The sequence below is a fragment of the Artemia sp. Qi Xiang Cuo genome, chromosome 14 (genome assembly GCF_049724085.1).
Source record: "Artemia sp. Qi Xiang Cuo chromosome 14, ASM4972408v1, whole genome shotgun sequence".
Classification (NCBI taxonomy): Eukaryota; Metazoa; Arthropoda; class Branchiopoda; order Anostraca; family Artemiidae; genus Artemia; species Artemia sp. Qi Xiang Cuo.
The window spans coordinates 60622141-60649027 of record NC_142807.1 but is presented as its reverse complement, the minus strand read 5'-3'; the positions used below and the strand labels follow the sequence as shown (position 1 = coordinate 60649027).

Below are 26887 nucleotides of genomic sequence, written 5' to 3'. Positions count from 1 at the left end.
ATGTCGGGGAACTCACAAGGATTCTCAAGCCATTGATAGTTCCCACACGGCAAATAGTAGTGGGACATTGCCGAGGGGTATAACGAGGTCATGTCCAAGAACACTGCATTTGACTTTACACCGGTTCTTTGTCCGCTCGGATCGGTTGACAAGACGCGGTCCCCGTGAAAAACATACCCTCCGCTCATTGAACGCTCTACAAAAAGGTGTTGATCTACGTCAGGGATAAGGCCTATTTCCTCCCTACTAATTTTTAAAATTAAATCCATCCCTAAATGGGGTGTAGAAAAGTAATAGCCAATATCTAGCCTGCTGACTGAATAGATTTGGTCTGTGTTCTTACAGATTTTATTCAACAGAGTTTGAACGTCACTGGCCAAGTAGAGTCTACAATATTCCCACCTATTTTTACACTTCCCCTTGGCCCACACCTTCTTGGCAGACTCATAATCCTCGGCTGCGAATTCACTGTTGGTCAGTGAATTGTAAAAAGTTTCAATTGGAGGTAGTTTCACCTCGCTTAAGTGAGCGCCAGAACAGTAATAATCAAATGCATATACACCTTTGCTGGTCAACAGGTCATACATTTCACTGTCTGGAAAGAGCTATTTAAGCAAGGAAAAGCCATAAAAATTGTCACTTTTCTCTACTAGAATCAATTGACTCAATGCCTTGGGAAAAAAACTAAAACAATCTAAAAAGCTAATTTTATTCCCGCACTTACGTTCATTATCCACTACCTGCTATTTCAGTTCGAGAAGCAATAACTTCTCGGCCGATTTGGAAATAATGTTATAGGTAAATGAATAATTTACCCATGGACTATCTACTCCCCCTCCCTCCCGGTGCATACCTGCCAGGGCTTGTAAAATGAGTTTTAAGTCTTACATTGAGTTATGAGGGAAAACAGGGATAAAAAACGGTTGTCTAACATTTAAATTACGTGATTGATATGCTACCCCCCTAAAATTACTACCCCCCGATGATATTTCCTGCCACAAGTGATCATGGTCTCTGAATTTCCCCCTCCCCCCTCTTTTCCCTTTAGTTCCCTTATCCTCCTCTACAAACTCCCCCTTACAAACCCAACATATTTTTTGATTTTTAATCGCGAGACGATCCTCTGCAGACAGCACCATTGGATAATGCGAAACAAGAAATAGCACCATTAGCCGTGCCAATCAGTTTAGTCAGTGCCTTGACCATACACTCGTTCTCATCCAATGTCTCAACTATTTCTAACAACTGCATGGTATTAGAACTGTCTCTTTGCGCATGAGCATAAGACACTGCAATAGCCTGTTGTTCTTTGATACAGATCGGATATTGTGGATCGTTCACCTCAACTAGCTTAGCCTAACAGTTCAAAGATATTTTGTTGCACTGGAGGAGAGTATTCTGGAAATTTTTAATGCGAAGAATGGCCCTATCTCCAGAAACTGTTTCCAATGTCTAATAGCCGTGTTGTTTACAATGTCTCATATGATTTCTCAACTTTAGTTCAGTCCAAAATCTATACAGGCATTTTGGAAAGTAGAAACGTGTCCCCCTATTCTTACCCTCCCTCAGAGCTCTACTAATGTCGGTAATCGGATTAAAATGACCAATTGAATTCGGTTGACTAGGTGGTGTATATAGCAACCAAACCCAGTGTTTATCCAAATCAACTGACGGGCCCCTTACGGGGAAGACCACCCCCTTCTTTTTAGAACGAGCCCCATCTTCAAATTCTGTTTCGTATTGTACCACAGTAACGCCAATATTTAAATGGGCATTAGCCCTTTCAAAAATATCAATAGATCTTAGCGTTACTGGGTATTTTCCTTCTAAGCAAGAGAAATCTACAATGGGGAAATAAGACCCGTCCTTCCCGTGTACAGCCCAGTGATCTAAATTCTTCTTGGTAGCGTCGTCTGCTAGAGGCTGAAATGCTGATATGAGGAAAGCATACTTGAAACACTTTTGATCTGTTTCAAAACAAATCCGCTGGACACCTTGACATCCTTCTAGATTTGGATTATATTTTAAAACTATACCCTCATCCCTATGCCCCCCTCTTAAAATAAAATATTTCTTAAATTTACAAATATTTACACTTAAATTTTCAATAAATAAAACTAAAGAGCCACTCCCATAAAGAGCCACACACTCACACTCACAAATCCATGAAAACAGACATAAATGTGAGAAAATTCCTGTTTTTTCAAATTCTCACTGACAAAAACCATAAAAACACCCATAAAAGTGACAAAATTCCTGTTTTTCAAATTCTCACTGACAAAAACCATAAAACATCCATAAATGTGACAAAATTCCTGTTTTTTCAAATTCTCACTGACAAAAACCATAAAAACATCCATAAAAGTGACAAAATTCCTGTTTTTCAAATTCTCACTGACAAAAACCATAAAAACATCCATTAATGTGAAAAGATTCCTGTTTTTCAAATTCTCACTGACAAAAACCATAAAACATCCATGACAAACACCAAATAAATCTACAAACACACATAACAATCCAATAAAACATCTATAAATGTGAGAAAGTTCCTGTTTTTCAAATTCTCACTGACAAAAACCATAAAACATCCATGAAAAACATCAAATAAATCGACCAACACACATAACCATCCATGAAAACATCCATAAATGTGACAAAATTCCTGTTTTTTCATTCTCACTGACAAAAACCATAAACCACGTGGTTCTATGCCCATATATGGACTCCCGGTCGGACCTCCTGAGGCATCTCTACTGATTCCGTTCGCGGGAAATTCTCAATGGACAATTTCTCCCGTGGGAAATTCCCCCTCCCATTGAAAAAATTCTCTAAACAATACCAAGCCGTTGCAAAATTTCCCCCTGACAATTCTACTTAACATCTCCTCATGTAAAATTAAGCCGGCAGAGAGAAAATAAGACAAATAAAAAGAATTTCATACAGGAATTTGGAAAATCCCCCCAGTGCAAATTCCCTCTGGAAATCTAACCCCTTGGAAATTTCACTCCCCTCAGAAAATTCTCCACTTGTAAAATCCCCCTAGCAGAAAATTCACCCCTTCACCAGAAAAATGTCTGTATACTTCCCAATAACAAGTACTATACATAAACAATGGGTACATTTCATAACTTACAGACGTTTCCCATGACTCCCCATGAGCTATGGGGGATCATTTTATCACCAAATGCAAAGTTATTGGACCTTTTAACTATGCTGGACTAAAATTGGTATCTCAAAGTTTTGATCAGACAATTTTGGAGAAAAGGAGTGTGGGAGGGGGCTAGTTGACCTCCAATATTTTTGGTCACTTGATAAGGGCACTAGAACTTTTAATTTCTGTTTGAATGAATCATCTTTAGATATTCTAGGCCCAGTGGTTGGACATAATCACCCCCGGGAAGAACAAAAAAAGCAAATAAACGCACATCCGTGATCTTTCTTCTGCCATAAATACTAAGTCGCACCTTTTTGTAGATGGGAGCTGGAAATCTCTGCAGTGGGGTTTTCTGATACCCTAAATCTGATGGTATAATATTTATTAACATTCTTTGACCTTTTGGATGTATTTGCCCATTTTTTGAAAAACAGGTGAATTTTCTCAGTCTCGTAGCTTTTGATGGCTAACACCAAACTTAACGCATTTTATGTATTTGGATTCAGCATAACAAGAAAATTCTTTTGATGTATCCATTTTTTATCAAAATTCCTTCTTTTAGAGTTTTCGATTCTTTATAAGCCGAGTCACTCCTTACTTACAGCTCGTTACCACGAACTATTTGACAGGACAGTGTATCCTTACGAAAGAGTATACAAGTACGTTACAGTATACAATACATATACAAGTACGTATACAGTGCGCTTACAATACGTATACAAGTACGTATACAGTAAAGTAGTACACAGTACGTTTTTTTCCCTGTTATCCTACATGCTTTTGGCTAGTTAAAATATAAATACTATTGGGTGTATATATCGCGTTGTGATTTAAATGAACTAGATCTTAGGCTACAGTGCGAGTCAAAATTAAAAACCAATATAATCCTATTTTCGACATTGCGTCATTGTCACAAGCAATGCAAAAAGGATTTGGCTGCGTTAGGAGATGAAGCCCTTCCAAGCTGTCACTCATCTGTCTTCGCATCGCCGCCTTCAACTAATTCTGTCATTGCCCGGATCACGGTTGAATAATTTCCTAAACAAACCATGACTTCCCTGCTAGGCAATTTGAATATGGAAAGCGGCATTCTCTTATCGAAACCTCCTATGCATTGTTTAAAACTATGTGGGGGTAATATCGAGGGTGCCACGATACTATGAAATTTGACACCGGGATAAAAATTGACTTAATACCGTGAAATAGAATTGGTATTTTTTTTTCTTTAATTATAGATTGGGGTAATATTTTCACAAAGTAGACCCCAAGCGAGTGGAATTGGAACGGCTCACAGTGCTGCGGCGTTTTGCAAATTCCATCTGCAATATAATTAGAATTTAGAATGAGATGTATATAAATATACTGAAATCAGACATGTACATAGGGATTTTTAGGGAAAGAGAAAAAAAAAATATATGAATAATGAGGTAATTTCGTACGATAGAATTAATATTCTTTTTGTTTTTCATATTTTAGACGCAAAGCGAGCAGAATTTGAGTGACTCAAAATGCTGCAGCGTTTTGCAAATCCTATCTGTGGCAAGTGCAGGAATCAGGTATGCACATATAATTTATTTAGAGGAGGGGGAGGAGACCAAGACTTCATAGAGTTGAAAAATAGGTGCCATTCCTGTTCATGGTTTTATTAAAAGTAATCTATTTTAGTAATTTTTTTTTTGCTTTCCAGTTAGGATTCATCAAAAAATTAGTAATTTTACGTGTGCTTCCTAGGTTTCAAATTCAAACGCAATTACATTATAAATCACTCTAAGCATTCTCCGATATGGCTTAACAAAGTGAAATTATATATGTTCCACTTCAATGAAAATTTAGAACAGCATACCCCCTCCCCCTTTTAGAAACAAGCCGTATTCCAAGTTCCAACCCTTAAATCTTGTCAATTGATAGTACTTTAAATCTTGTCAGTTGATATAAAAGAATAGAACATAGCCGCGGTCTGAATACTCGTACTATGTCAAAATTCATTTTTTTACAGACAACCCTTGCAGGGTCGTGTCCATTATTTATTCTTTTTTTTTTGGGGGGGGGGGGATATAAGAAAAAACTCCCTACTAACATGCATTACGTGTATTTTTGCTACTGTTCTGCGATTTGGAGAAAAATTTTGGGAAGGCGGGTACCGGAAAAAGTGGAAAGTGGGAAACCCCCCCCCCCCCCCCCTTGGATACGCATTAAATGCAAAATGAAAAAATAAGAAAACAAGTAAAATACTGTTTTCGTATATCTGTAGCAGGCATGTAGGGAGGCATTTTTGGGGCAACACGAATAATGATTATTTTTTTTTGGGGGGGGGGAAATGTAAAAAGAATTAACATATAACTTGGATAATAATTGCACAGGACTCAAGAAAATTTTATTTTTCAGGTTATGATAGCTCCGGCCCTCCTCCTCCTGCGTACGTCCCTGATGGCGAGCTTGACATCAGGGTCAAGATAACATAAATTTGAACCAACCAGAACGGCTTATAAAAAAGGAAACAAAATGAATCTGGTCAAAAACGACTTAACCTAGACATTGATGTCTAGTTAAGTGAACATGTGAATTCAGCTTAAACTAACCTCATGAAAATGACATGCACATTGACCTGAGTAGAATTCTTTGTTTCTTGCTGTGGTCATTCTGAAGGAATCGATGGTCAGAAATCCATTTTCTTTTGCTTTTTGTCTTAAGTTATTATTCATAACACTCGTCTTCGTTCTGTGCTAGAAAGGACAAATTCATAATTCGTGCCGAAATCCTGCAGTAAAAATCCTTTTCTGTTATAACTACTTACAATAACAACTTATAAAGGTACTTTTGAAAATGAAAAACCTGGTAACGGCCTAATGGCATTGACAGTTTGTTTTCTTTTCTTTTTTTTTGTGTTTGTCTTGTAGGTCTTTTATACTTAGCATGGCGGAGAAGGTATTTGAAGCAGTGTTGAAAGTAGTAGAAGTTTTATTAGGTTCAGTAAAATTCTCATTGCTTGAGCTTTGTGTTGGTTTCACTGCTTGACCTCAAGTGAACTTGCAGAGCAACTATTTTCTTATTCTGTGCTAGAATAAGAAAATAGTTGTCCCCATTCTGTGCTAGAATGAAAATTACTAGCTTTTTGTGACATGTGGTAGTGACTCATTCCAAAACAAGAACCTAACAAAAGATTTAGAATATTTGCAGTTTTTCATAGTGAGACAGAGAGAGAGAGAGGGATATTGAGAAAAAAAAAAAAGAGAGAGAGAGAGAGAGAGAGAGAGAGAGAGAGAGAGAGAGAGAGAGAGAGAGAGAGAGAGAGAGAGAGAGAGAGAGAGAGAGAGAGAGAGAGACAGACAGACAGAGACAGAGAGAGGGACAGAGATAGAGGTTCGAAGTGCCTTCGGAAGAGGCACAATGGCTTTGAAAAGCTTTTTTTTTGTTCGGGAAGTGTCATGTTTATCCGAATACTAAAATATTTTTTGAACAAATTAGGGTTGTATTATTGGAGGGAAAACTCCAGGTGGGATCTTCCGTGTCAGAATTCATTGGGGAACTTGCGGTTGGTTTCCTTGGTCATTAGAAGCGCAAGACGCACATTCAAAAAGTCATTGCAGATAAGGCTTTATTTTTTAGTCAAAAAAAAAAAGATATAAATCTTCTCCAGAGATGGCATTGCTTCGTAAGACAAAAATTGTCTTCCGCCAGGCCTGTGCCAGACGGGAAAAGGCCGTGAGGCCTGTGCTCCTCTGAAATTCAAAAAAATTTACGGCTTTCCTAAGAGACTAAATATTATCTGTGGCTTATGTTTTTACATGTGTTTTTTTTTTTGGAAAGTTTGCAACCACCCCCCTTGTTAGCCCCTCTTGTCGTACTTAAGTAAGTTTCTGTGCTCTTGCCTGGGTCAATATTGGTCTCTAAGAAGGCAACAGGTCAATATTGGTCTCTAAGAAGGCAACAGGTCAATATTAGTCGTTTTATTTAAGCGTGTTAGCAATAAGAGATAAAGCTGCCGAATAAAAGCCGCTACAAGAAAAATTTAGGTATTGGCACATACATTGTAATTTTTTTCACAGAGGTAGGACATTTTGTCGGGAGAAGCATTGCTTCGAAAGAGATAAAAAAAAAAGAAAAGGCGAGTTATAAAGATAATGGAGGTATCAAGGAATTGGAATAAAGATCCAAATTAATAGAAAATTTACTAGGAATAAAATGTAGAGCTCGTAGCATATGTACTTATATCCCCACAGGGGTGGATCCAGGACTTTTTAGGGGGGGGGGCAAAATAGGTTGATTCGATAAACTTGCGTTAGGAGCAAGTTTAATCAACGCAAAATTGCGTTAGTTGAGTAAATTACACTACTTTTCACTACGTTCCGGGGAGGGGGGGGGGGGGGATTTGAAAGTTTGAAAGGTCGAGTGCCCATAATCCCTTTTGAATTATTCAGAGTACGTATGTCATTTCCAGATTATACTCTTCGAAAATTCAGAATTGTTTTCAGTAATGTGTAAACCTTCATTTAAACTAGCTTGAATGCGGGTGCTGTGGGATGATAGCTCCACTTTTGTGTTATTAGCACAAAATAGGTAATGACTGGGGGGGGGGGGGTTACAAGCACCATCATGGAGCTCCCCAGAAGGTGAAAAGCAAGTATTACCAGGAACCTTTTTATACTAATATTTGAATGGAAATATTGAGGCTTGTGTCTATTTTTTGGCATAATTCATAGTTCTTATTTACGAAAATATTTTTAACAAGAAAGTGACCAGGGACGTGTGTTTAATTAAAAACTAGCACTTTACTGGAAACACAAACGTGACGCAAGAAAACAGGATCAGCAGCAGAAAATCCTCAAGTATCCTGCAGAAAATAAAAGTCTAATTTATAAGGCTCTCAATAGTCTTTCATCTGGCGTGAAATCAATAAATTTTGCTGTACGCCTTTAAAACTCTAAAAAACCTACGCAAGCTTCGTTTTCAGTAAATTATTGGTTTTTAAGAATTTACAAATATGGGGAAATGTCTTGAGTCAGCTTATTTGAAATAATTTTTGGATATATTTTCATGAACTGTGAAGAAACAATTTTTTTGTTTTAAATTTCAAGTTCACTTTTTACTTTCATCAGAAAAACTATATTTTTACTAACAAATTATTTCATAAGTATTAGCATATCAGGCAAGACCTTTAGAGGTAGCAATTACTTTCAGCTTGGAATTTCTGGAATCCCAAGAAAAATTCTTGCAATTTTCGGCCATATGATTTTTCCCTTAAAATCAAACCCAGCCATGTTTTTTCCCAATTGTTTGTCTTATGAACCCGGTCAGATTGGCTTCCGAACGATTTAAATGGCCTTTTATCATAATAAATTTATTTTCTGAATCTTACAGGTTGGTTTTAAAAGTAAATAAATGGGTACTCTTCTATTAAACGGACTCTTTTATATAGTGCTAGTTTGGTTAATGCTAATGAAATAAAACGAAAAATGATGACTATATAATAGCTTATAAAGAAACTTGGGCTACATATTTGCACATTAGGGGTGGGGGTCAAAGCATAGAATATATTAAATACGTAACCTATCCTAACCTAGGTACCTTTCCCTCCAAAAAAACCCCAAAACAACACTTTTAATATCTTATACGCAATTAAAACCAGGTTATACATTGTATTTCTCTACAGCGGTGTCTTGAATCATCCCGTAAAAACGGGTTTTTCGTCGTCTCTTCAGTTGATCTTCCATATACACTAGATAAAAGAGTCCGTTTAGTGAAAGAGTGCCAATAAATGTTCATGACACTGATAAACATATAGAGATTAAAAAAAGGGATTAAAAAAGGAGATTAAACCAGATTTCCACTAGTTGACGTCTTTCGTATCTGATTCTTCAACTACAACAAAATATCGATAAAAAATTTAGCCTGAGTTCCGGCTAACAGTAAAATCTGAACGCAATGTTTTCAAAATCCGATCTCTACTCTTTTTACTATCTCTATGGATATGATAAATATGATGGTACTTACTTGTATCAAAAAATTTCGACTGAAATTTCCAATGTGAAACCCTGCTCCGTATAATTTAATTATGACTGCAGCTTTTGGGATAAATCTGGAAAAATAGAGTAAAAGCAAAACAAAATATGATAGCGATTTTTTTTTTATCAGAGATTAAACTTTTTAAGGATATAAGGATTATATAAGGATATAAGGATATAAGGATATAAGGATTATCATTAAGAAAAAGATGCAAGGGAGTGCTGTTTAATTGAAAAGGTTCCTTTTTCTTGTATAGGCTTGTTTTAAAGCACTTGACATTAAAAATAAAAATAAACATTATAAATAAAATAATAAAACCGTTAAAAAATAAAAATATTTTTTGCCCTTCCGGCCCACCCTAGTTCCATTCATACCTTAAAACGTGGATTTCTAAGATTTTTCTGTTAGAGTCGTTTCAAAATTATTAATGTTATGAGGTATATGTCCCATTTTTGTCAGTGGTATCATATCGAACCGAGAAAATAAATAAGTGAAACCAATTTGAGAAATTTGACAATGCCAGAACTAATTTCAAAAATTTGAGAAATTTGAGACAAATTTGAGAAATTCTAAATTTGAGAAATTTGTCCGTACTAAATTCAAACAATAATAATCTGTTGAAATCAAAAGGCAATAACACCATCAAAGGAAAGATTCATCTGTGTTAATATGAATGAGTTATTTTTATTGTCAATCATTGAATAAATAAATTTGCAAAGATGGAGAAGGGAAAAAAATACAACAATCCCACTTACAACAGCAGACACAAAAGAAAAGAGATAATTCCGACAACACTGAATAATAAACTTAGTCAGTTACTAGTGGAGTACTAAAGCGCTTTACACAGTGTGGTACGGATCTAATCTGCACTTGAATCGGTTAATCCTGTCGGTAACCACTCAAAACTCCAAAGGGCCACTATTTAGTATTTTTCTGAGATACGCGTGTTCTTCATCCATGGAAGGTGATTCAAAAGGTATATTCCATACTTAGAGAACATTGAACATATTGTACTTCTATCTCTTAAATCAGAATAATCCAGAAAGGAGAAACCGTCAGAACATGTGGCATTACAAAAGTGCAATAAAGGCTTGCAAGGACAAGACGATTGTGCAGGCCTTTATGACAAACCAGCCTAACGTACCCCAAAAGGGCAGTGACCCAAAACCTGTCCAAACATTAGTTTTAGTAAAAAAGGCAGGTATTTTTGGTTTTATTATCAATGGGACTTTCAGGACTATTCGCTAGCCCAACATTTCCCCAAGTTTTCCATGGTTACAAACCTGAGGCGACACGCATATCTGAGTGAACCAAAGAACGTTCTCTCGAGTTTTCAAAATACGTTACCTACAATAGTTCGGGAATGGTTCAGTCCACCGAGTTAAAACTTCCAGGAGTATTTGGGGAACCAAGTAAACTCCTAACTTTGAATTGAGGGACGAAGGTAGAGGTAAATCCAAAGACACTATGTTTTATCAAAGTACGGCAATACCTTATTTTCAGTCCCTCCCGAAAGGCTTGGTGTATCATGTTGAAATGTTTAGCAAGTATTGGTCAGGGCCAACTAGACGTCAAGTATTTTTTTTTTTTGGAGATTGGTTGGAGGGGGGAGTGAATGTTCGAAGACAGTTACTTCTCCCATGGATTTATTATTCGAGGAAATCATTAGAGAATGTCCTTAATGTACTTAAAAAAAAGAAACACGAGGAGGAATTTATTTTGGCTGACCAGATATCTAAAGGGTGGGGAAGGGAGGATAAAAGATCGGAGGAAATGCGAGCAATTTCTGGATAATATAGAAAACATAAGAATTATACGGAAACCAGCAAAAACTGAGAATTCAGGGGAGGGTAGGAGCCTCCCCATCTGAATACAACTTCGAGTAATGCCTTCGTTTTTTTTTTTTATAACGATAGGAAGTACGGAGAATTTCTTGTCTTCTATATGGTTAAGCTCCTTTTACAGACTACAGGCTATGTTCCATCTTTAACGTAGCATCAACTTTACTGTCCCTAATAGGTTCGTAATGGCTCTGAGAGGAATGATGACAATCATTAATATGACAAGATAGTCACAGGACTATAACTATGATTTAATTCCTTCAAAAATTTTGCAGTGAACATTATTAAAACCCATGCAGATAAGAAGCTGCGAAAACAAACTTGATGACTTTCGCAGTATTGTCAAATATAATGGTAAGGGTGACAAGAAACGACACAGGAAAACGGGGCGGCATGAAACATATCACTTCCACGTAAACAAAGAAGACCTGCACATTCCATAGTACATAGCCTAGAAATTTGTGCACAGTGGTGAGTGATAGAACGGTTCCAATTAGTGTGATCCAATATTTTATCACTCTTTATGTTTATAGAACAATGGATGGGAGTCTAATTATAATGGTGACGACGGGGAAGCTTAAACTTGAGGAGTTCTGGTGCTGTGAGGTTTTAATATTATATCACCTATTCATTAGATTCCTATTATATTATGTATTTATATATTGCTAGTAAAAAAACCGAACGTAGCTGGGAAATCTTTGTAATGGTTTGTGGCGTCATAAAATAATGGTTTGTTTATCGTATAAATGGTTTATGGTTATAAGTGGTTTATGGTATGATTTTGGTATTTATTATTCAATTTTTTTTGTGCTTCCTGATTCAGCCCGAGCATCAAGCCTCAATTTGCAGGGTTTGATGCAGATTGGGTTTGATTTTCAGGTCTTCGTTACAGTGAAAAAGAAAACTAACACACCCCTACTCTCAATTCCTCTTGCCGGAGAGGGTACACGCGCTAGGATTAAGCCTATTCTGATGATTTCATGCAAGAAATTTTTCCGGCGAGAATTTTTAGGAGAGATTTTACATGAGGGAAAATTTCTGGGAGGGAACAAGGGCTAAGATTCAGCCTAATCTGAAATGATGGAGTAGTATGTTTGACTTACTGGCAAATAAATAGTTTACCCAGATTGAAAGTTCTGTCTCACCAATTATTTCTTCTATATATTTGAAAAGAATTGACATAAAGGAAGAAAAAAATTGCCAAAATTAGAAATTTCTAAAACAGTAAACATAACTAATGGTCGCAGATTAGCACGTGGAAAGTTTTCTTAAACACAAACAGCTATGGTGCAACCACCCCTCTAAGACCCAAATGGCAACAGTTTCATTTGAAATTACTGAAAAATAAATAAATAACTTGATTCAAAGTTAAATTTTGGCCCACTGAATTTCTTCACGTTTGAAAAAAATGGGTTTAGAAGGCAGAAACCACTGATGAAAATTTAGTAAGTTGTTATACCTTTAGTAGGCCTACTATCTTTATAAAATAGATTATGGAAGTTAGATTTATAATATAGATTTATAACATTAAATGCATTTGTAAAAATAGGTTATAAAATACAAACAGACAGAAAAAAACTCTTGGAAGTTGAATAGTATGTTATCTATTAATTTTATCATGAAAATAGAAAACACATATAAAATATATTTCGTTTTTAGTCAATTTCTTATAGCTCTTTAGCAATATACCTTGGGGTGGAAAAAGGAGGGGGGGGGCAATACCAGGCCTAGTTGTGGTAATTTGTATTGGTTTTACAAATTAATAATTAAAACCTGTTGTGATCTTAATGAAAATCACACCATCGGATTCAGCATATCAGAGTACCCGATCATAGAGGATTTAACTCCTATTTTAAAAAAAAGGTGTTTTTTCTCGAAGTAAGATCACGGATGCGTGTTCGTTATTTTCTTTTCCAGAGAGGATCGCATTGAACCAGTGGTCCTAGAGGATGAGAAAAGGGCTCATTTGATTAGAAATCATAAGTTTTAGTACCCTTTTTAAGTGACCAAAAACATTGGAGGGTAGCTAGCCCCCATCGATGCCCCCTTTTCCCCAAGGTCACCCGATCATAATTTTGAGATAACCATTTTGTTCAGCATAGTCGAAAGATCTAACAACTGTAACTTTGAGGATGACTTGACTTCCTACAGTCTCTGGGAGAATGGCTGCAAGCCATGAACTCTGTTCATTTTTACACACAGTATTGGTTATTGGGAAGTAAACAGATGTTTTTCGGACGGATTTCTGGTGAGGGAGGTTACATGGAAGGAAATTTCCATGGAGAAATTTTGTTCGGGAAGAAAATTTCCATGGAGGGGGAGCCGGATTTCCCGGCACTATTAGAAAACGATCAGAAATTAAATAACAAAAATCACTTTTTTTTTAAATAAAAGTAAGGAGCAACATTAAAATTTTAAATGAAAAAAATTATTACGCTTATGAAGGGGTCACCCCCTCCTCAATACATCGTTCTCTACGCGACAGGTTTTTAGAACTTAAAAAAAGCTTATTATTCCAGTTAAAGGGCCCCTTTGTTCCAGGAATCATACTTAAGTAATTGGAACAAAAAGTCATGCTTTAGTGCAAAGACCGAGGTATCGAAGAGGGGGCAATCCCCTAATGTACGTAATAATTTATCTTCGTTTTAAGTTTTAATGTTGCTTCTTACTTTCAGTTGAAAAAACTTGTTTGTTTTTTTATTTAATCGAAAACCACAACCATGAGCTACTTTCATTAGTAATCAGCTGGATGAGACTCATACGGTAGAAGTGGTCATTCAATTATTGTCGACTACTTTATAACAATACTAGCCTCAGATTTGTAACCAAGAACCACAGAAAATTTTTCAGTACCAGCTAGGGTGAAAATCAGGCACTATTTCCAAAATGTGTATTTAATGTATTGGGATCTGAAAATTCTTCATGAGAAAATTATCCATAGATTCCCCTTCTCCGATTTTTAGAAAACAACCCCCAAATAAAACTGTTAGAAAGACCATGGTCACCAGCTTTATTTCAAACTATTTATAAAATGCACAACATTGAATAAGAAAAAAACAGCTATCCAGGAATAACCTAGGTCAGATTTATCAGCGGTCTTCTTAATCCACAGCGATCATGGACTTCGTTAATGCAATCTTAGCTTCACTTCTGTGATCAGCAGCCTCATAAATCTAATCACGACTTCTAGTGAAAATCAAACCACTATTTACTGAAATAAATATTTAATGCGTCCAGATTCAGAAATTCAGTAGAAAAATACCAGCCACAGCTTCTGCTTCCCCATTTAAAAAAAAAAAAAAACTATTAAAATTGACCTGGCCACCAACTCTATTTCAAACTATTTATAAAATGTACACCCCCGCACAGAAAGAAAATTAGTTATCCAGCGATGACCTAGGTCAGCTTTACCAGCCGTTTTCTGAATCCGGGATCGTAAATCATAACCACGTGCTATCTTCATTAATAATTAGGAGACTGAGACTCATAGCCTGAAATACATTGGCACCGTAGATAAAGTAACACTTTTGAATGTTCTGGAATTTTGCCTAATAACTCTTTAAGAGAGAAATTATGTCTTTTGAACCATATAATATTCAATCGATAGATAAATCTTCCAGCAAACTGCCTTGAGATAGGAGAATGGAAGGAAGAAATATTTCACTTCTGTTGCAATATGTCACAAAGGCTGGAAACAGATTAGAAATTAGATAGTCTAATTAGTTCCTATGTCAAAGTGACAGTCTCCACTCTGCAAAAATCTTAAAGACAATTAATAGAATTAGATCTGTTCCAAATCGATTTTGGCAACCACCGGGTAATAAAGAAGCTGCTATAATAGCGACTTTTCTATTACCCGGGAAATAGAATAGTTGGCACCCGGGTTATTATTGACAACGATATGAATAGCATAGTGGTTGTACTATTGATGTTGCTATCAAATTTTCTCAAATAACCATGGGGTGGGACAAAATACTGGGATAAAATAGGTCCTAGTTATATTACCATCATTTATTTCAAATCAAAGGTACTTGGGCATTAAATGGGCCTTTCTAAAAAGTCAAGTTTGGTTAATGCTGATGAAATAAAATAGGATGAATATATAATAGTTTATAAAGAAATTTGGGCTATATATTTTCACATTAGGGGGTGGGGGTGGGGGGCAAAGCATAACATATATTAAATACGTAACCTAACCTAACCTAGGTACCTTTTCTCCTCCCCCACTAAACCCCAAAAAACTAAAGTTTAAATATCGCATACGCAATGAAAACCAAGCTATTATTGTATTACTCTATAGCCGTTAACCCGTCAAAAACGGGTTTGTCGTGACTGGCTTCCTTGTAAAGGCCCATATAGTGCCCAGGTACCAAATCAAATAACTGGATAAAATAATCACACAAACAATCTTATCATTTTGATTTTGCCAGTAGCAAATAATTGCTTGAAAAAATCACTGCTCGTGCAGGAGTTGAACCCATGGTTCACCGGTGACTCACAGGAATTCCCAACTCTAAACACATATGCACATCTGGTGATCTTTACACAGCTTTTGATTGTAGCCTTTACCACTCCATACAAGTCAAATAACTTGAAATACTAAGTAAATATAGAACTTTTTTATACAATAAAGAAATAACCATTTAGAGATATACAAACCTATCACAAGCACTTCACATTCGGTAAGATTGACAGTGGCGTCAATGAACGAGGATTTAGGGTAAAGGGCAAAATTTACTTTCAATATCTAGGGGGAGGGGCAAATTTGTTGTCTTTTTTGATTTTATCAATAAAATACAAAAAATGGATTTACCAATGAAAATACCCAAAACTATTTTTTTTTAAATCTAGAAAAGGATAAATAGATCTAGAAAGGACGTGTCCCCAGCCTATATCCGCCAATTGACAATAATAACTGAGTCCAGAGTATTTATATACTTAGGTGGAAATTGAGCAGCGTTTCCAAAATATATGTTTACTGTTTTTTGGTTTTGGATTTAAATCTTGAAAAATTAGCCATAGACAAGCTCAATCAATTAGCTAAAATTCAGCCGAAGGATTTAATCTTCTTCATGGAAGACGGCCTAAAACATAGAGCAGATAGAAGTCCCATAGAAAAAGTTGAAGTCCATTGAAGCTCATTTGCGGACAAACTTCGACAGCACAGCAGTCACTGTTTTTTAGTTGTGCTCTCTTTATAATTATATTAATTCTTATTATTAATTTTTGCCCAAATGTAAATTGGCCTTTTCATACTAAAAGGGTTGCCCGCGTCCCTTTGCTTAAGTGATGCTATTGCTTACAATTATGCGAGTCTGCAAAGCCTAAAAAAGTTATCGAAATTCTCTATATGAGTCCATTATATGGACTATATGGACTATATAAGGTCCATTAACAATTTGACTTTACTAATACCAAGACTTAACTAGCGCTAATTTGAGCCAATCTGATTCTTCATAAAATTTTCTGATTGGCTGAAAAATACTGTAAGAAAATATGATTGGCTCAAACTAGCGCCAACTAAATCTCAATATTATCAGAATGGTTATTATTAAAGGGCCTTGACGCAGAGTTCAGAAGGATTGCCATCACTAGCTTAGAGCAACGAGTAAGGTAGATTCAGTTCAAAAATTCAGAGGTTCAGCCGCCTTTACGAGGCTCTTTACTAAGCACATTAAGTCCAAAGCCACTCGGAATCTTTAAGGGGTATATAGATGACAAGGGTAGCAGTATTTGAGTCCCCTCCCCCTACTGGATACAAACTTACATAATAAATTATCACTTTTTGTCTTTTAAATACTAATACCATTTTAATTTAAAATTTTCCAAATAAAAACCATATGTTCTTAAGGAAAAATAAAGTCTACATATCCCTTTGATTCAGAACAGTCACTGATGAGAATTTTGGTACTTGTTTAGTATCTGGGTAACACGTCAGAAGTGAAGTTTGGTTAATGCTAGTGAAATAAAACAAAATTGGATGAAAATATAATAGTTTATGAACAAATTTGGGCTATATATTTGTACATTAGGGGTTGGGGGTAAAGCATAGCATATATTAAATACATAACCCAACCTAGGTACCCTTTTTTGCCCCTTCAACCCCAAAAAACTAAAGTTTAAATATTTTTCATAGAGGGAGCAATACCTCACTAGTCAGCAAAAACCTGTTTTTATCTTTGAGATTCTATATGCGGTCTTTCTCGCATGTTCCCTGGATTCTAAGCAAGTACCAGAATTTTTTATGAATACATAAAATTACTTACTTTTGAATGAAGGTGTTAATTATTTCTAGATGATCAGAATGGAGCCACTGAACACCACCCACTACCAAAAATATATCCTCGGCCTTAGAAGAGACATTCCTAGGAATACATAAAGCTAAGCTAGGATGCTCCAAGCTAGGATACTAAGCTAAGATAAGCTAGGATAATTACATACATGTTTTTCTGTGTTTATTTCTATAATGTTAAGTGTTCTTACTTTTTGCAGGTAATGAAAATTCTACCATAGAGAAACAGAATAACCATTTCAAATTCAGAACGTGTTATGACTCAAAAAGTTGTCCTTCTTTTTGTTCCAATTAGTGTTGAATAATAAAAGTTCATTCATCAAAGCAAATTTATTTGACGCAAAGTCACAGTTTAATACGGCTTTAAAATCAATTAAATAAAAAAAACAAGTTTTTTTAACTGAAAGTAAGGAACGAAGTTAAAACTTAAAACGAACAGAAATTATTCCGTATATGAAAGGGGCTGTCCCCTCCTCAACGCCTCGCTCTTTACGCTAAAGATTTTTATTGTTTAAAAAAAATAGAGTTGTGAGAAAATCAAACTTTAGAGTAAAGAGCGAGGCGTTGAGGAGGAGACAGCCCCTTATATATACGAAATATTTTACGTTCGTTTTAAGTTTTAATGTCACTTCTTACTTCAATTAAAAAAGCTTGTTTTTTTATTTAATTTTTGAACGTTTTTAACTTAATGAAGGTTTTTTTTTTGGATCACCGTACAAGAAAAATTAAAACAAAATTTGAATACTAATTTTACTTTTATTTGGTTAAATGGCTTTCTCGAAACTTGTTTAATTTTATTTACGAACGTTTTTATTTGTAATAAATATACGTAACTTACGAATTAACTTACGTAACGAACTTCTGTATTCACATATTTTTAATACGTATATTAGAGGGTTTGCCCCCTAGTCAATACCTTGCTTTTTAAGCTAAAGTTCGAATTTTGTTCTAATTCTTTAAAAATGACCCCTTAATCACAAATGCCGTTAATAAGAATAAATAGCTCTTATGAAAGTACTAAATAATCTTTGGCTTAAAGAGCGAGGTATTGACTAGGGGGTGAACCCAATTACATACGTAATGTTTTCTGACGTTTTAAGTTTTGATGTTGCTCCTTACTTTCAGTTGAAAAACTTGTTTTTTTATATATAATTTCTTATCAATTTTTTAAATAATGCTGGGAAATCCGGCGCACCCTTCATAGCAATGTCCCTCCCCCCATGAAAACTTCCTTCATGAAAATATCCTCCCACATAACCCCCGACTCATCCCTCCCCACAACCAAACAAAATCACCCTTGAAAACGTCTGTATACTCCCCAATAACAATAACCAATACTATATGTAAACATTGGGTAAAGTTCATAATTTGCAGCCCTCCCCCCGAGGACTTCGGAGGATTAAGTCATCCTAAAAGACATACTTATCATATTTTTTACCATGCTGAACAAAATGGCTATCTCAAAATTTTGATCGGGTGACTTCGGGAAAAAAATGAGCGTGGGAAAGGGCCTAGTTGCCCTCTATTTTTTTGGTTACTTAAAAAGGGCACTAGACCTTTTAATTTACGTTCAAATGAGCCCTCCTACGATGTTCTAGGACCGCTGGGTCGATACAATCACCCTTGGGAAGAAAAAAAAAATAAAAAAAAATAAATAAAGACGCATCCGTGATCTTTCTTCTGGCAAAAAATGCAAAATTCCACATTTTTGTAGATAGGAGCTTGAAACATCTGCAGTAGGGTTCTCTGATACGCTGAATATGATGGTGTGATTTTCATTAAGGTTCTATAACTTTTAGGGGGTCTTTCCCCCTTTTTTTGAAAATCAACCAAATAATCTCAGGCGCGTAACTTTTGATAAGTATGACTAAACTTGATGAAACTTATATACTTTAAATAAGCATTAAAATCTGATTCTTTTGATGTATCTATTGGTATCAAAATTCCGTTTTCTACAGTTTCGGTTACCATTGAGCCTGGTCGCTCCTTACTTACAGTTCGTTACCACGAACTGTTTGATCAAATCTTCAAAAGGCAGTGTTATTTTCATATTATAAATAAGGTATAGTATTATTGGCCTATAAAAAATAAGTAAAAAGAATAAACCAATGGACTTAAAGCCCAATTTTTGAAAGGGAGTTATTGGGCAGTAATCCCTCGTTTATCTTGATGCTATTTTGAATTCAAGGCTTCTTTACAACGCTACTGTTCAAATGGTGTTTTATGTTTCATTACTGTCGAAGTAAATATTTTTCTATGTAATGTCTTCATTATAATTTAATCTAGAGCCTAAATTTTTTTTTTAATTTGAAGCTGTCTCCTTCAAAAATCTCTTTCTTTACAAGTTTTAAATAAAGAAAAGGTGTTTCAACTGAAAGTAAGGAGCAACATTGAAATTTACAACAAACAGAAATTATTCCACACATGACGGGGGCTTCCCTTTCTCAACCATTGTGCTGAGCTATTGATTGAATAAATTAATTGATTGATTGACTTATTATTAAAACAGAAAGGGAACATACATTATCCCGTATGTGAAGGGTCTGCCTCCTCTTCAGCCCGCCGCTCATTACGCTAAAGTTTGAATTTCCCCCCTCCCCAATGCTTCACGGACAAATGCCCAAACACAAGGGCAATCGGAATGGCAAAAAAAAGTAATTTTAACAATGCGACGAGAATGGAAAAGCTTATTGTTTGACATAGCTTAAAACAATCAAAGTTTCAGTTCAAATGTTTTGAAAGGCAACCAGTAAGAGAAACACTTGTTATTATCCTTTAACTACATTTATTTCACCAATAAATACTTCCATTAAAGCATTTCTTTTAAACAATGTTTGTTGTAAACAGTGAAATTTTTTGGGTCAATTTTTTGAAAGGCAATAGATAAATAAAACGCTTGCTATTACCAATCGGCTATATCTGTTTTAGTCCAATGTGCTTTCATTGAAGCTGAACTTTAACGTCAAAGCCGAAGATTTGAGGGAGCGAACGAGTCATGTTTAAGCAAGTTTCTGTTTGTTTTAAGTTGTAATTGTTATCTTTAGTTTCAAGTTACAAATGTTTCCATTTTTTAGCTAATTTTTGTCCATTTTTAGTTTGAGTATCATGGGAAAATTATAGGCCCTATATGTAAGCAAAATGTACAGTGAGGGAGCTATTTCTTTAGAATATGTTGATCCTTGTAAAGTTATTTTACCATTTTAAACCCTATAGATATTTTGTTAATTTTGGTATATAAAATTTTAACCGAATTTGAGTCAATATTTTACTTTGTATCACAAACTGTGCACTAAGGTGCAATAACTCTGCAACTTCCGAAAAAGGGTGCTGGAGTTTTAAAAATTCTTTTGAATGAGAAATCTGCCTGTCTCCTTGCCTTAGAATAAGAAAGGGTTTTTTTAGATTATATTTGTCCAATTTTTCAAGTGGTGGAAACCAGGGGTGTAGCTAGAAAATTTTTAATGGGGGGGGGGGGAATGGGCCACTATTGAAAACAAAAAAATTTTTTTAAACACGAAAAACGGGTTTTAATTTTCTAACAAGCAGTTAACTAAAAAACAATTAATTATGAAAAAAAGCTCCTAATTTTTCGGCCCCAAATCCGGGAGCCTTTCTCAACGTAAAAAAAAAAAAAAAATAAATAAAGCAAAAAAAAAAAAACATAAATTAAATTAAAATAAAACATACAAAACACAAAAAGAGAAAAAAAATCAAAAAAGAAAGAAAAAAATAAATAAAAAAAAAAAAAACTCACATATTAATTAAACACTTCCATGCACTGAATGTCTTTCAACTGGCCTCCTCTCAGTATATAAATGGAAATATATTAAATAAACACTTCCATGTACTGAATGTCTATATTGATTCTACTCGCCTCCTCCCAGTATATAAATTGAAATCTATCAAAAATGAAGAATATATTTATACTTAGACCAAAACAATAAAAGGTCAACTAACCCCCGGTCCATAACCCTTAATTAAATTTCACAAGTTCATCAACCATTTTATGAATTATAAATTGAATGGATTCGTTTTGTTGCAAGCTTAGCTGCAGTTCGTTTACTTTTCTCATCATTTAACCCATTCTGACCTTTGTTCGCAAGGTCATCTTTCGTTTCAGAAATATTATTAAAATCAGTATTGGTTGAATATCTTGCCTGCATTTTAATTAAACTATTATAAATTGAATTGATCACAAATTCCCCTTCATCTCTATTGATACTAGTACCCCCATATATTATCTTTTTTATTTCTATAATTTCCCTGAATTATAAAATTAATTAGAAAATTAATTATTAATTAGAAACGGGTTTAATTAGAAAATTAAAACCCGTTTTTCGTGTTTAAAACATTTTTTTTGTTTTTAATGGAAAAGCAGTGTGGTCTAAGAAATTATTTGGGCCACTATTGAAGCAGGTGCTATTCAAGCAGTAATGATGAAAAGTAACTATTTAACAAACACGCTACTTGGTAAATTTAAAAACATTACGCAATACATTATGGACAATAAACACAAATTTAACAATCATAAATATAACTCCTTGTACTCGTCTTTTATTAAAATCTCTACGATGTTCCAGTGCCAAGCTATATGTGGAAAAGAAAGAAAAAAAAAATATGCCGTTTAGGCAGAATGTTGTAGTAGCTGCTACTTTTCTTGATTTTCAAGCCAATATATTTCCCTTACGGTTCTAGCCAAGGGACAGAAAGTTTTCTATACAGGGGTTTCGGACAAAGCGGTTCTGATGGCGTACTTTTTGTTTTGATCTGACTCTTTAGGAGTTATGGGTTTTTATATTTCTTAACATTGGACGTGATCGTCTCTTACTAGGTTGCTAGCTACCGCTGCAACCCGGATTGTCAGCAATGAGCTGCAGCAGACGACATTAGTAGAGCATATACAAGCTTTCGTGTGGGCGAAGGTGAATGTCGTACACACTCGGCTTTTTTCAGCCAGATTCTCCACTAATTTTGCAGTACATATCCCCCCACCATTTCGCACAACCCCCACACCTAGCACAGGATGGTCAATCTCATAATTGAACAAAGCTCTATTCTGATAGCCCCAGGTATTGCACTATTCACTTGCTCATAATTTTGAATGGATTTTGACTTTTGTAAGATTTAATTTGTTGTACTAAACTTATAAAATACGAGATTTATTGAAATATTATTTATGATTTCTTATGAAATTTATTTGTGGGTTCACCAATTTATAATAATAAATAGTATTGATATCAGCGGGCCACATAAAGCCGAAACGAAAATCATAGGCAGCGCAATGGCACTGTCTAAGTAAAGATGCAGGACAAGTCAAAGTATTACCACAGATTGTGTAACATGACACTGTGACGCATTCCCCATACTTAAATAGCGACCGTATTTCAAATTTGAAATTATTCAAAAAATAAAAATTTGAATAAAAAATTTGACAAAAAATATCCAGAAAATCAGAACAATTTTTAGTATCATTGCGGTTGAAACCTTAAATTAATTAAAAATATCCAGGTATGCCAATTGGAAGGGGAAATTGACTCCCACAATTTGAAAATTACCTTCCCCTTTGTATTTTTGTTTGAAAAAAATTCTATAAAATTACATTTTTCTTGTGTAAATCAGGGTATAGGAGGTATACATATCCGGAATATTGTTTTTATGTCTGCAATTATACATATCCTGAATATTGTTTTTATGTCTGCAATTCCCTTCACAAGCAAACTCGGTCTACTAGTGATGCATGATAAAACTGATAACGATAGAAAAAGAGAATGGGTTGGTACTGCTTATACGTACACACACAATTTCTAAATTGTGAAAAAAATATACATATTTTGATTAATTCACTTTATCCTACTTTTAGCAGCCATTTCGTATAGCATGCTGATGCAGAGATAAATGCACCACATGTAGCACCAACGTTGTATGAAATACAACTAATTTCAGTCATAATTCTTAGCACATTTATGTCAATACTTTTTTGGAGCTGGTTAAAAGAAATATTTTGAAAACTGATTTGACCTATATAGTTATAGTATGAATATCATTACAAAAGCAGTAACTCTTATTTTTTTTCAATGATTTCTTTTTCATTTGAAAACTATATTCACTTTATATCTACCTTCTTATTCTTCAATGATTCTTTTTCTGTCCTTCTTTTCTTTTCTGTCATTCCTTTTAGATGTAGAGGGTGTATTCATTTCCACTTTTGAAAGTTTTAAAACAAGAGAATCAATTCTTGAACTGATAGATTTTAGGAATCAGAAGCATCTTAAATATCAGGGAAAAAATTGTGTCCTGAGTAAATGTTGCGAAACAGGAAACATAGAATATTTTTCAATTTTGTCATTAACTAGGCTCACATTTTTACTTGATGATAAAGTTTCAAAGGTAGTATATGAGAAAAATTTTAATGTGTAAGGGGCAACTGCCCCCCCCCCTCCGCAACGACACCACTGGCGAAGACGAATCTTTGAACGATGACCCCTCCCCTCAAGCCACTAGGAACAATTAATCATGTGCAGGTTCAAAATATTTGGAAATAGAATGATATACCCTTTAATATATCTTCTCGTAAAGATTAGAACTCTGTCTTCTGTGGTATTAAGCATATGTAGATTTCCAAATATTTAGAAAAACCGGGGTTTTACCTTTGAGTATATCCCTTCATAAAGACAGGAGCTTTTCAAATGTGAACACAAAATCATACAAATTTAAGTGCTGACAACTCAAAAAATTTGAAGGGGGGTAGAATTGTCGTTTTTTTAAATTATTTTGGATAATAATGTCTAAAAAGGTACTTTCAAACTAAAATACCCCAGAAAAAAGTATTTTTCAAAATCTAAGGGGCAAAAAAAACCTAAGGGGCATAAGCCCCCCCTCCCCCCTAATTGACACCACTGGAGGTAACTCACATATAAAATCTGTAATTGTGCGGATTTTTTAAACTCAAATATCCGAACAGGTAACTGTCAGAAAATACAAAATACAAAAGTCATAAATATAGGTCATAATTATAAAAAATTTTATAGGTCATAATATAAAAAGATAAAAAGGGTACCAAATAAAATAACCAAATATTCAAAAATAAAAAAATAATATATACAAAACAGTTTAATTTTTTGGCAAACTTACGGGTTGTAATTTTGTTTGATTTTATTTTTAAAAAAGGGAATAAAAGTTTTTTTTTATAACGTAAGGTAGAAAAGGATATGGGAGAAAGGATGGGGATGGGTTGGGACACTATACGGGGGTGGCGATTTCTTATGGGTGAGTGGCGGCTAGGAAAGAGGTTTTCAGTACGGGTGTTTATTTGTGCTGACTTCCCAAAACGGAGGCATAATTTTTTTCTTTTGGACTCGAGGGTATCAAGCTTTGAAGTTTCAAGAAGGTAGGAATTTGGGACCTTGCCTTCTTTATAAATCATCCTCAGGGCTTTTTTTTGAATATTTTAGATTTTTTCGGTTGCTTCAATTGAGTGGCCTGGACGCCAGAAAGGACAAGCATACTTGACCAAAGGACGTACAAAAGAAATATATATCTTTGGTAACTGAGATAGGGGACAACTAAATGTATTCAGAAGTTTCAGAAGAAAAAGTGACAAGTTTGCTTGGCGGAGGATGTTATTTACATTGGTGTCCCACTTCAAATTAGAAGATATGGTAACACCTGGGATTAACCTTCATATTAGAAAGAAGCCTCGCCTGCAATGTCATGGAGGATACCCATTGGATTACTATAAATATTTTTATAACACTTCCCTGCAACTGTTAGGTCGTTGACAAATTTCCACCTGTCAGGGTAATCCATTGAAAGGCTATTTATTATGACGAAAAACAGGAGGTGGCCAAGAATAGTACCTTGGGGAATACCATTATGAATACGAAGGTGGCTGGAATAGCAATCTTGATGTTTGACTGCCTGTGATCTGTTAGAAAGAAATGAGGCAACGAGCTTTACTAAAAATATCTCGACCTGGTTTTCTTCGATAAGTTTTTCTACCAAGATATTATGGTTAACCAGGTCGAAAGCCTTTTGTAGGTCAACAGAAATTAGGTTTAGCCATTTGTTTGGTCTCTCAAGTAGTCTACCCATGGAGTCAATGAGGTAGATAAGGTAATGTGAGGTTGATGTAGATGTAAGATTTCCAAATTGCCTAGGGTCAACAAGGGGATTGACTTGGTCCCTGAGCCTGTCAACAAAGAAGTTTTCATATAGTTTTGGAAAGATAAAAGTCAAAAATATATGACACATACCGTCAAAGCCAGGCTTACCGTTTTTCTTTTTTATTGGAGTTATGAAACCTTGTTTCCAAAGGGAAGGGAACAGTCCAAATTGAGTGCAATGACTAAAAAGAATAGGAAGGGGCTTCGAGGTAATCACTAAAGGCTTTAATAAGTGGGACAGGAATATCCAGTGGGCAAGTGCTTGTCTTTTTTAATTTTTCAATTTTTTTTACCACCTCAAATGGGGAAATGTTAGGGAAATTAAAGGGGGTTGCAACACTAGGAGTTACATAGGATAGGATTGGGAGGCTTTGGACAAATGAAGCAAGGAACTCGTTCAAATTATTTTCTGTTGTCTTTGGAGGTTCATCTAAATTAAAGTTTAGTGGTTCTGGTATCTTGGTGGCAAGTATTTTGATCTGAGAATACAAATTTTTGGGTTTATCCTGGCCTAGGTCTTTAACTTTATTCTTATAATAAGTTCTAGCAGATTTTCTAATTTGTTTTTTTTAAGTATTTTCTTAAATTATTTGCTTCCTCTAGTTTACCTGTTTTGAATAAGTTCAATTTTTTCCGGATTAACATTTTAATATGATAATTTATATAGGGTTTATCATAAGAACATTTCGTAAACTTTTTTTCGGGAAAATGAGCCATATAATTGTCATTCAGTTTTTGTTGAAAGTAAGGATCTTTTCATCAAGATTATTTAGATAAAAATGTCGGGCCAACATTCCTTAGACAATCATGAGCCAAATGAAAAAAGACCCGAATCACTGAGGTGACGGTAAGATCCTCTTTTGGTTGTGAACCAGTGTAGGAAAGACGAGAAAGGGGATAAAAAGAGACAGTAATGGTAACTACCACCCAATGCAGGCAGGGTTTGGGTAGGACTGTAAAACTTATTCATATTAGAACAAATGACATCAAGGGACGTATTTCCTCTTGTTGTTGGAATTTTAACTAATTTTTTAATATTAAGAGAAGTACAAATAGAGTCCATCTTGAGGTCATTCGCATCACCTAGTAAAAAAATACCAGCATTTGGATACTTGGATCCAATGCTTCTGAAGCTTCGGGAAAGCTTCTGGAAGGAAATTGGTGTAACTTTAATTTCAGTAACTCTCCCTAAACTTGTATTTCTAAGAAAGTGTTTCAGTGAGTCTTCTCTGTTTTCTCCCCCTCCCCTTGAAAAACCCCCTTGGGATGGCAAAAATAGATTTCCAGGTTTTCCAGATTTTCGAAGAGCGAGGAATAAACGAACCAAGGACTCTAGAAGGAAATTTGTATCGCCTCAATTTTGGTAAATTTTTCTAAATTGTTTTTTCTAAAAAAAAAAAAGTGTTTAAATGAGCCTATTTTGTAACCTTGAAAA

At 35.0% G+C, this 26887-nt stretch overlaps 1 protein-coding gene across 1 annotated transcript in view; it reads right to left on the bottom strand.

Moving 5' to 3' along the window:
• Nucleotides 1-26887, bottom strand: part of LOC148944714 (cadherin-like and PC-esterase domain-containing protein 1) — a 139983-nt gene that overhangs the window by 42660 nt on the left and 70436 nt on the right. Inside the window, exons 4-6 of the mRNA XM_089100005.1 lie at nt 17265-17363; nt 9146-9230; nt 5734-5877 (exon numbers count right to left, since the gene is read on the bottom strand). Of these exons, the coding sequence (XP_088956131.1) occupies nt 5734-5877; nt 9146-9230; nt 17265-17363 (328 nt within the window). The remainder of the gene's footprint in view (nt 1-5733; nt 5878-9145; nt 9231-17264; nt 17364-26887) is intronic.